The sequence below is a fragment of the Malurus melanocephalus genome, unplaced genomic scaffold (genome assembly GCF_030028575.1).
Source record: "Malurus melanocephalus ecotype Western Australia unplaced genomic scaffold, MMel_1.1 scaffold_426, whole genome shotgun sequence".
Lineage (NCBI taxonomy): Eukaryota > Metazoa > Chordata > Aves > Passeriformes > Maluridae > Malurus > Malurus melanocephalus.
In genome coordinates this window covers 194,137-205,539 of record NW_026623658.1, presented here as the reverse complement: position 1 = coordinate 205,539, position 11,403 = coordinate 194,137, and the positions used below count along the sequence as shown (strand labels likewise).

Sequence of the window (11,403 nt, the reverse complement as noted above, 5' to 3'; positions counted from 1 at the left end):
CCCATCCCCATGGATTCCCTCCTGCTGCTGCATCATTTTCTCCCGGCTGTGCCCATCCGGAGGGAACGGCAGTGTTGTGGCTCTGCCTCCCGGCTCCCGCTGGCTGCGGAAACGGCCCCGGATATTTTGGGATGGGTCTCTCTGTGTGGTGCCGAGATTTTCCTGGCACTGGAGGTGCTGGAAGAGTTACCAGCAGTTCTTCATCCTGGTGGGAGCTGCAGCAGCTCCTGCCCTGYGAATAACGCATGTTCCCACCTCTGCCTTTAAGTTTGTGTTCTCTGGCTTGAAACTTGGACCTTTTCCGAGCGTTCCTGTAAGGATTGGGTTGGGTTTGCCTGGCTGCTGGATTCCTGCCTGTCCCAAAGGGATGTTTGCATTCCGAGGGAAAAACCAAACGATTCAGCTGCTTTTTAGGACGATGAGGAAAATGTGTTTTCCTGAGCAGCTCGGGAGGGTGGGAAGCTGCTGTTTGGCAGCGAGATGGTGGCAGGGAGAAATACCTTTCAGTGTTCCCTTAAAAACTGGGTTTGGAGTTTGTCAGCGTGCAGGACCTGGTCTCAGCATCCTGCTCCTCTGGGCATTTGGGRTGAGATTTTTGTGGGAAGAAGTGAGGGTCAGGTCTCCCTTGTCCTGGGCTGCAGGTACAGGTTCTCAAGCCAGGCTTTGCTGTGTGTTGGGATCCTTTTCCCTGCTACTTTGCCAAGCTCTTCCCGATGTTCCCGTGTGCCTTAGGCAGTGCTCAGGGTCCTGGGCTGTCTGCATGTGACAGGGAAATGGAGGGAATTTCCTCCCAGCAYGGACAAGAGCTCTTTTCTGGAGTGCTTTCTATCCAAGTGCAGTACATTTTGGGATGCCTGAGGAGCGGGCAGAGAGTCAGCAGTGCAGAGTAGCTGCACAGTGCATACAAGATGTTTACTTCTGTGTGCTTTGCCAGCACCTAAAATACAAATAAATCATTAATTTTAAGGAAGGGAGGCTCGCGAATCCGGGAAGCAGCACTGCTGTTGGTCCTTGCTCCAAGATTGCCAGGAGCTGGGAGCGCTGGGGGCTGAGCAGGGTGGCTGGGTGAGTTTTGGCAGCTCTCTGGTGGCACTGCCCTGATCCTGCCCCGCTGTTTTTYGGCAGAAGTGGTGCGGAAGGTGAACGGGCTCATCTCCGCGGGGCAGTACGGGCGCCTCTTCGCCGTCGTCCACTTCGCCAGCAAGCAGTGGAAAGTCACCAGTGAGGACCTGATCATGATGGACAACGTGCTGGAGGCTGAGTGTGGGGACAGAATCCGGATGGAAAAGGTGAAAAATCCCAGAGAGATTCCCTGCAAACGTTCCCAGAGGAAAAACCTGGAATGTCACCAGTGTTAACACCGTGTCCCTGTGGGGTTTCCAGCCCTCGCTCCAGCTCCTTGCTTTGTTCCAATCCCCTCAGTTTTATTCCAGTTTCAGATATTATTGTGATTTCTGTTCAACAGGGCTGGAGTGAGTCTTGCCAGACTCTGTGGGGAGACAGATTTTTTTTTTTTTGTCCTGACTTCTTCCAAAAAAAGAAAATGACAGTTGTTGTTTCCAGAGCCAGCATCGAAAGCCTGYGTTTGCCTTGAGGCTGCAGCACCCYGGATCACAGGATCATTTAGGCTGGAAAAGACCTCCAAGATCATCGAGTCCAACCTCTTTAATTCCTTGCAGGGCTCCCAGAGGGATTGCAGACTCCTCCTGGCTCTGCAAGATCCTTATCGCTCCGGGCCGGGTGGAGGCAGAGGGAYGGGGCGCAGAGGGGAGGATTGCCAAGAGCTAATTAATATCTTTGGATTTTATCCTCAGCCTTGGACACCCAGCAGGAGCTTGCAGAGGCTCATGAATCCAGGCTGAAGGGAAATATTAGGAGTGGGATTCTGCTGGCTTCACCCTCGTGTTGGTTGTTGGAGTGAGCAAGGAGAGCTTAAGGAGATTTTCTGTGCTTGTCTGCTGCTTTGAAGCCCAGTTTTSAGGCAGCTTTTTTTGGGATGTCCTCAGCTGTGTCCCACATCCCTGTGTCCAGCAGAGGAGGGATTTCTGTGGTGTAGCCAGCTSGGGATGCACAGCTCTGGGTGGGAGTAAAGGGGAAAATTTGCCTGGGCATCAGAGCCCTTTGGGGATTTTTTCCTGGCAATACCTGTCTCAAACCAACACCAGGGCTTCTCATGACCATCCTGTGTTGCTTGTGAGTGCTGCCAGAGGGTTTGGGACGCAGCCTGGCACACATGGCCCCGGATGTGGCACTTGGGGATGTGGTTTAGYGGAGATTGTGGTGCTGCTGGGTTGATGGTTGGACTCCATGACCTTGAAGCTCTCTTCCAGCCTCGGTGGTTCCATGAAATGCAGCCTCTTCCCCTGCCTGTTCCTTTAGATGTGGCTGAAATGCCCCAAAACAGCAAGGGCTGCTGAACCCCCCGCATGTTCATTTCTTTATGAAAAGGTCTCATGGAGGAGAAGGAGGGAATTGTTTCTCTGCTGGGATTTGCAGCAATTCCTGTAAAAACCCAGCAGTTTAGGAGCTGCYGTTTGCCCAGATCCCACACGAGGCAGGTTTTTCTTCTCCCCTGATCGCTTCCTATGTTTTTTACGGCTGCTGGTGAGCCAGGACAGAGAGGTTCAGCGTGTTCTGATCACAGACAAAGATACTCCTGCAGTTGTTTTAGGGGGGTGAGCTCTCTGCAAGAGTGATGGCTCTGCCCCTGCCTGTTCGCAGCTTCCCTCACCCCCCTCTGCTCCGTGTCGGGTTTGAGACGTGGGAAGGGTTTGGAGCAGTTGGATTCCTTTAGGACTGCAGGATTTTGGAGGGTCCTGTTTGCATTTCTGCCTGGACAAGGGGCAGTGATTGGTGCCTGATTTATTCCCCCCAGGTTTTGCTGGTCGGCGCTGACGACTTCACGCTCGTGGGACGGCCACTGCTGGGGTGAGATGCTTCGTAAGGGAATTACGGGACATTTTTGTGCTTCACTGTGGCCTTGGGGCTCTGCAGTGCCTGCAACTGGRATTTATCAGCACTAACTCTGATCACAGCCCTGCAGCTTTTGGGAGAATCGCCAACAAAGCAGCTCCTCAGCCTCTGGTGCTGGGAGAGCAGTTCTGAGGCAGCTCCTGAATTTTCCCCTTGGCTGGATCTTTTCCTCCATGTTGCTCTCCAACACCTCTGCCCTTTCACCCTGATTTTGGTGGTGGTCATTGTGAAATAAGTCAGAAATCCTTTTCCTTAAGCCTTGGGGTTGGGTTTTTAACCCTTTTCCTTTTGCCATTGTCTTACCCCAGCAGGSCTTAACCTTGATTTCGGTGTTCCTGGTTTTTCCTTCCTTTCCAATTGTGTCACCCAGCAGTCACAGAGCTTGGGGGAAGATGATGTCCCGTGCTGGACAGGATTTTGGGAGCTGCCAGTCCTTGTAAAAGCACTGGAAGCAGATCTGGAATAGCAGATGGTCAGGATTCCCTGAGATATTCCCAGATTCCGCACTTGGGGCRGGTTTTGGGAAGGGGAATCTCATCTTTAGGATTAGAAAGGGGCTTTTATTTTTGGGAGGGAGATGCTGTCACTCTGTGTGCTGCAGGGCACAGCTTGAATCCCAGCTCTCTGGTATGGGATGGGGGAAAATGGCATGGGGAAAAGCACAAGTGAAGGTAAAGTTTTGTTTTTTCCTAGCCCAAACAGAGGTGATGGGAGCTTTCCCTCTAGGAAACCTTGCTGTTTCTCCTGCTGCCTGCCCCTCTTTGCAGTGGGAATGCCAAAGGGCCTGTTCCTGTCCCAGGCAGCCAGGCTGGGCTTGAGTCCTGCAGGGAGCGAGCTTGGCAGCTGGAATTATTTATGACCTCCAGAATTATGATCCTGCAGGGTTGTAGCTTGCCTGGATCCTTTTCTCTGCCTCCTGATAGCACCTTTGAGCCCAGCTCAGTGAGATTCCAGCCTGAGTTTTTCTCACCTCCTGCAAAATCCAACCCACGAAGCGTTTTGCTGCTGAAGGCAGCGGGCCCAGCTGTGTCGGGCTCTGGGAAATGTGTGACCCCCTTCTTATTTTTATGGACATTCCAGGCATACCTAGAACGTTTGGTGGAGATTTTTTATTTTTTTCCTTGGGCTCTGCTTTGCTGAGAACTCGTCCTGCTCACAAGCTTTCCTCCAGCAATTTGGTTTCTGTTGTGCTTCACCCTCCTGCCAGCAGTTCCTAGAGCTGCGTCCCACAGAGAACCCTCCARGGCCTTGAATCCAGGAAGTTCAGTCCCAAATTAGTGGTGAGCCACGGCTGGAGTTCAGTTTGCTCTCTGGTTTCTCCCTGGGGCTGCAGGGTTGCTGTGTGCTTTGGTGGTGCTGGAGCAAATCCTGGAGCTGGGGCATCGGGGTCACCCAGTGCTCTCTTAAAATCCACCTTATTTTATGTCTCTTTTCTTCTGGGCTGCTCSCTAACTGCAGATAAATCAGTTCCCTCCAGGAGTCGATCTGTGCTTTAATCACACCCCCAGGGTGGATTTTAAGAGCTGGTGGCTGTCTGCAGCCCTTGGCCTCCCGGTGACCCTGCTGGAACCATTTCGGCTGGATGGGCTTCCCCCTCTGCCCCCCTCCAGTGCAGACTGAGCAGTTTGTCAGCRAAATGGCCTTTAAATGTCTTCCTGTGGCAAACTTAACGAGCTTTTAATGGAATTCTGCGGGGCTGTGCATGGAAGAGCAGCTCCTCCTCCTTCCCTGTGGCTGCTGACTGAACCCCCCCCTGTTCCAGAGCTCCAGGCTGGATCCTGCCAGGGGGCTTCTCACCTTCTGAGACCCTTGAAGCATATCGAGGTTGTTTTGGCAAAACTTAGCTTCCCTGATTTCCCCAAAACTCTGTTCCCACAGCAGCAGCTCGTGGCAAGCCTTGCTCAATGCTGGCTGCGGCAGAAAATGGCTTTTTTGGTGAATTARAACAATTAGCTGGGGAATTATTGAGAAAGTTGGAAAGCATTTCCAACGAGGTGAGGAATTCTTCCAGCTGCCTGTGGTGCTTTAGAGGAGGAGGAAGGATTTCTGTGGGGAGCAGTATGGGAGGAGGAGGAAGGATTTCTTTGGGGACCAGGGGCAGGGATGGGTGAATTGAAACAATTGGCTGGGGAATTATTGAGAAAGTTGTAGCATTTCCAACGAGGTGAGAATTTGTTCCAGCTGTCTGTGGTGCTTTAGAGGAGGAGGAGGAGGAAGAAGGATTTCTGTGGGATGGGCTCATCCGTCAACAGGAGCAGGGATGGGCTCATCTCGTGCCGAAACCAAAGCGGGGCACGTGGAATCACCTGGGAATTTTATCTTGCTGCAATCCTACAAGTTCCTGCAGCTCCCTGTCTCTCCTGCCTGCTCAGAGGGAATGATCTCACCCCTCCCACGGCAGGGGAGTCTGAGCTGTCACACCTTACCCAGGTACAGCACCTGCAGCCTTTTGGCTGTGCCTTGGATCTGGAATTGTGTCAGGCGGGATCTGGAATTGTGTCAGGGTTATTCCTGGGTCTCTGCTCCCAGAAACTTTTCCCCCAGCAGCAGGATGTAAGGAACCAGGAAGTGATGCTTTTAAGGTTTGTTTTGAAGGAAGGACCTGGTCCGTGTGGAGGCCACCGTGATCGAGAAGACGGAGTCGTGGCCCAAGGTCAACGTGCGCTTCTGGAGGAGGCACAACTTCCAGAGGAAGAAGAGTAAGAGAGGAAGGGCACCTTTCCCTCCCTGCTGGGGGTGGGAGGGGAGGTGTCCCAGCACAAGGACCCGAGGAAGGGGCTTGTTCRGAGCATTTACCATTCCCTCAGTGTTCCCTAACTTTCCTGGGAAGAAGAGCAATCCTTTTTTCACCCCAAAGCCTTAAACATTGGATGTGTCATCGCAGCTCCCAGCAAGCCCGAGCAGGGTCCTGGGCAGATTTTGGTTGCCAGATAGCTCTCCCTGCTCTCAGAGAGGGAAGAATTGTGGCTGATCTCTTTTTTTCCCCCCCTTTTCCTTCTTTTTCAGTCATTGCAAAYCCCCAGACCGTCCTGCGGATCAACACCATTGAAATCTACCCCTGCTTGTCCTGACTGGGGATCATCACTGTGCCAGACCATTGTGGAAATAAAACTGCCTCGGCTCTGGAAAGTTCTGGGCTTGTTGCTGTAGTGGGAAATGGAAATCTCTATTTCTTTGTAAAATAATAAAGTATTTTTTAAACTGTTGTTTCAGCCTTGCTGGTGTTTTCTTGCCAGGAGCTTTAAACCACCCAGGGTGCACCGTTGGGCCTTTTCATGCCTGATGGATCTTTTTGCCTCCACACCTCTCTGAATTTTAGTTCAGGAATTCCGAGTTTGCTGTAATTCCTGGCATTGTGTGGCTCCAGGAAATATCCTGGTACTGAAGAGAGCAGTGAAACCTGGTGGCTGCAAGGTCCTGAATCTGCTSCCAAGGTGTGAAAATCCTTTTTAAAGTTTAGCACTGGGAACTGGAGCTGAAAAATTCCCCTCTTAAAGGTGAGCAGCCATGAATTCTGTGTGTGTGACACCATCAAAATAAGACACTGGTGGTGTGTTTCAGGGCTGGGTTTTGACCTGCTGAGTGTATTCCATGTCTAGATCCTCCTGGTATTTTCTGTGATTTCCCTCCTCCTGCACATAGAGCGCTGTCCTTTCCTGAGCAGCACATACGAGGCCAGGTTTTCTGGCTGGATATCCACCAGGAGGGGAGTTTGCCAGAGTTCCTTGGAGCTGTGGGGTTCTTAAAAGCCACCATGGGAAGGGATAACAGGCCCTGCTCCCCTTGCCTCTTCCCTAGGGAATACCTTCCTTCAAACTGGGAGGAAAACCCACCTTTGGGTGTCCGAGTGCACCCACACCACAGCTCCTCCTTGCACAAAATTGGCCAAAAYGCATCTCCCACCTCTTCCCCTCCTCCCCCTGCAGCTGCAGATCCATGCTGGGAGCAAACAGATCCCAGCAGCAGCGGGCAGAGCRTGCCAAGGGCTGGCACAGGGAGTGYAGCCCCCGGATCTGGGCTGTTCCAGGGAATTGGGCTGGAAGCCCTCAGTCCCTCCRTGTGTGAGTGCTGGGGCTGAGAGACAGCATGTCTTGGCTTTGAGGGGATGTAGCAGGAATGTTCTGTCCTTCCCAAATAGGAAGAAACACTTGGAAATAACAYGAGATTCAGGGCTCTGGAATAACAGAGGGCAGAGGCTGCTGTGGAGTCCAAGGAAAAGCTTAAGGTCTCYAAGTCTGATCCCCCAAAAAGCTCTTGGGAATGCAGTTCTGATCCAAGGGAGGTGTTGCACAAAATTAAGGTGGTTTTGCAGCATTTTKGGGGGAGAAAAATTCAGGAAGGTAAAAACGGACCAATATCAGCAAGTTTTGGGGTTGCACAGTTTATAATGCAGAATAGTCAWGTTTTATTGCAATCATTTACTCAGMCTGAGATAAAAAGGGATTRTTTTAACATTTTCTTCAGGAGAATTTAAATCAAAAGCTTTTTATCATTCCAGGTGGAAACAGGAATGCCCAGTTCTCTGGGATGAAGCCACAGATCTCCATGTGGCATTATGTGTCAGGGGGATGATTCCTGGTGCTAAATAATACTAAAATAGTTTAAGAGCAGGAATTTCTCAACAAAAGCAGGTTTGGGGTTGKTTTTTTTTCCCTTAAGTCACTGATTCACRGTGGAAATTTATCTGCCATCCTTTCAAAGGCTGGTGCTGTTCCAAACCCCTCCAATGCTGCAGCTTTGAAGGGCTCGGGCTTGCGTTCCACATAAAATCCTTCTTTGAGATTGAAGGTAGAGCAGCCCCCTCCTGGCCATCYCACAGGATTGTTTTTTCCGGCGTTTCTGGAGGTTTTGGTTGCCTCTGTGCTGGGGTTTGTGTTCCCTCCCTCAGCATGGTGCTCTGTGCTCTAAAATCAGCAGACAGCAGGAGGCTTCCCGCCGTCAGGAGCTGTTTGTGGATCTGGTGGAGCCTGACAGACTGGCTCTGGGGCACTGTTCTCCTTCCCAACAGCCAGCTCCCGCGGGAAAACAAAGTGCAGGATGCTGTCTTTGGAGCCCACGGGGCAGCAGAGGGATTTGCAGCTCCGTCGGGATTTTGGGATCACGYGCTGTGCCAGCCCGTGAGCCGCTGGCATTTATCTGGCAGCACAGCAGCTCGGAAAGCTCTCAGGACGTGTTGTTCAGGCCTTGGGGCAGCAGGGAAATGCTGTTCATCTGCCCCTTGCCTGTGTTTTTCATCCCTCAYAGCTTTGGGAAGGAGCCTTTGAGCTCTGAAGCAGAGCCAGATTTGTTTTCTCAGCGTGATCCGCCGCGTGTCAGAATCCGCCTCAGCAGCAGGCAGSAACAGGACACCAGCAAACGGTGTTGGTTGGATTTCTCTTGCACTAGAGGTTTTATTATCTCCTCTGACCTAAAAAACAGACTTTCCTTAAAAAAAAAAAGAATGGGATTGTGTTCCCAGTGGGTCCGTGTTGATGCAAATCCCACGTGGAGAGGTCCGGCTGCGGTCCCTGTTTTCCCTGTCCCTATTTATGGCACATGGAGAAGCAACCGGGATCCGTGTTCCTGTGCCTCCTCCTGAGGTTTCACAGCTGAATTGGTGTCAGAAGGAACGGAGGGAGTCAAGGAAGGTGAGGGGCTGAAGGCTTGGGTTTGCTGCAGCAGCCCAAAATATGTTTATTGACAGGGTAGCGTGGCTTTGGTTATATCCTTGGAGAGCATTYGCTGATGCAGCTGCACATGGGAATGTCTGTGCAGTAATTAATGAGCAGCAATTAAATCTGGTGGGTTTGAGCTGGAAAAGGGTTTGAGCCGTTCCAATGGAGGCTYGGGCGAGGAGTTAAACCTTGGGGAAGCAAAGCTTTGAGATACCTCAGCCATKTTTGGTGGCTCCTGTGTGAGTCTGTTGGCATTCCATGCCTTTGGATCATCTCACGGAGAGAAAAAGGACTGGTGGTGTTTTATCTTCCTTTCCTCAGTAAAAGCACACCATCAGTCTCTTTCAGAMGTATCAAAATTCAGTTTCTGGGCAGCTCTCAAAACAGCTGGTGCTCCAGTAGGGAAGTGGTTTGGACCACGGAATGGGATCTTCCCGACATGAGGCTGTGGCCTGAGGGGATTTGGGTTTTTGCTTTAGGCCAGCTTTTCATTTTGAAGAGCCTTTCATTTGCTGCTTTTCTGTTTGCAGGGCCACAATTCGTGGGAGCCTCTGGCTTGGCTCCCAGAGCAGACTCCGTGTCTTGAAGGACCGGCAAGTGTGGAACAGCCTGAACCACAAATATTTCACCAGGAAGCAACATCCCCTGCACCTTCCCCACCTGGCTGCGCTGCACAATGCCTGAGGTGAATTATCCAGCGAAAAAAAATCCTGTTTGTGTTGTCATCCAGCCAAATATTCCCTGGCAATGTGGCACTGTGTGGGAGCACACGTGTCGCTTCCCCGCACTCAAGGGAGCTGCGAGTGTCTCCCAGCTGCTCCATCAGGGACACAACCCCCCAGCTCCAGGACTCCCACTGCCCTTTCCCTAAGGAATCCAGGGATATATTTGTCTGGAACAGCTGGTATTGCATTGGAAGGCCATTGTGGTCATGGAGGTGGTGGCAAGGGAGCTGATTTTCCCAAGGTGACATTGGAAGTGCATGGCACGAGTGCAGCTGTCCTTCCACTTTAAGTCCATCCTTCTTATCCCTACATCCCTGTGAGTCCATGTGGTGCTCAGAATTGAGGCAGGTGTGGTGCCCAGCTCCCATGGCTGTGCTGCCGAGGTGCTGTACCCAAGGCCAGGGCAGCGGGAAGCTGGAGCAGCAGGAATTGTTACTCTGGATTCTCCCAGCCCTTCCAGAGTGCAGGGGTTGATTTTCTGTGAAATTTACCCATTCGTTGTCACACAACTCGCAGGAAAAGGGTTTTATCCCTGGATTCTCCCTTGTTTGCCCAGAATCAGGCAATGTCTTGAAACTGGAGAGGATCAGGCAAGAAGAGGACTTGATTGCAGACAGCTCATTTCCGTAGGAAATGGGGCTAAAAATAGGGAAGGAATGTAACGGAGACTTCTTYTTCTTGACGCCCCCCGTTCTCCAGCTGGGAATCAGCTTTTGTCCCAAAATCTGTTCATTGCCTTGCAGTTGTTTTCTGGACCCCAGATGTAGCCATGAGCCTGATTTCTGCCTTTGGAGGAGCTGGAGCAGGGCTGTTTCCAGGGGCTGATGCACAGGAAAGATGGCAARATGGGTTTCTGGGAAGGGTCTGCTGGTTCTCCAGGCTCCCCACAACAATCCCTGTGTTATCCAGGGGCCTCCCTCCACACTAATCCTGCTGGCAGCAGCTGTGATCCCGATAACCCCGCGGCTGCTCGAGTGCCGATGTCCCCACAGGCAGCGGGACGTTCCCTCTGGACACCTGATAGGGGCTATAAATACCATGGGTGGGCTCATGTTCCCTCAGGCACCGAGCTGGCTGTGCCAAGGCACCCCAGATGGTCAGGCTGAGAGATCTTTGTGCCAGAGGAGTGGCTGCAGCCTTTGGAAAAAGGACTAAGTGCCTGCTGTGGGTGTTTAGAGGCTCCACACCCTTGGCCATGTCTCTTCTGCCAGCTTCTTTTGCAGCTCCGGTGTCACCTGGGATCTGCGTCCCACGGCTCCAAGGCGTTCTGGGGTCTGATGGAGAGAGTCAGGATGCTGCTCGAGGTGTTGCCAGCCTTTTCCCTTTTCCCAGGATGCCCAAGGCACATCCTCGCCTGCTGCAGGCACTGCTCGGAGCTGTGACACGTCCCCTGCACACCCGAGCACACCCTCAGACTGCTGCTTAGCACCAAAACACACCAGGTTTGGTTCCAGRTGGAGTCCTTGCTGTGGGATATCCATGGGAATTCAGTCGCTGGTTTCTGTGGAGCCAGGATTCACTCCTTGCCCTGCTCGTGGCTGGGGCCAGGCCAGCTCCTCTTGTCTTTACTAACCTGTTTTGTGCACAGACATGGGGAAAATCATGATTTCAGGCAGGGATTTGGGGGCAGGCTGTGTTTCCCTGGCTGGGGTGGTGTTGCACCATGTCTTTCTCTCCTCCTTTTCAAAGATTCMCGGAATCCCAGGATGGTTTGGGGTGGAAGGGACCTCACAGCCCATCCGGTGCTATGCACAGGGACACCTACCACTAGCCCAGGTGGCYCCGAGCCCCGACCAACCTTGGCTTTGCCCCTTTGGCGGGAGCAGCTTTCCCAGTGCGGGAAACGCTGCCCGGAGCTGTTGCGTGCGGGGAAACTGAGGCACAATTCCCGAAGCGCCTCCGGGACGGGGTGAGGACCGCCTCCGCCGACCGGGGAGGAGGAGGGGGGGGAGGAGGAGGAGGAGGAGGACGAGGACGAGGACGAGGACGAGGAGGAGGACGAGGAGGAGGGCGGCATCAGTCGGGCCCGCCCGGGGCTGATCCCAGCCCGG

The 11,403-nt window shown here is 52.6% G+C and overlaps 1 protein-coding gene across 1 annotated transcript in view; it reads left to right on the top strand.

The window, feature by feature from the left end:
* Positions 1–6,179, top strand: part of MRPL21 (mitochondrial ribosomal protein L21) — a gene marked incomplete at its 5' end in the record, with an annotated part of 9,816 nt that extends 3,637 nt beyond the window's left edge. Inside the window, 4 exons of the mRNA XM_057379911.1 lie at positions 1,126–1,289; positions 2,876–2,928; positions 5,569–5,672; positions 5,980–6,179. Of these exons, the coding sequence (XP_057235894.1) occupies positions 1,126–1,289; positions 2,876–2,928; positions 5,569–5,672; positions 5,980–6,044 (386 nt within the window). The remainder of the gene's footprint in view (positions 1–1,125; positions 1,290–2,875; positions 2,929–5,568; positions 5,673–5,979) is intronic.
* Between the last annotated feature and the right edge of the window lie 5,224 nt (positions 6,180–11,403).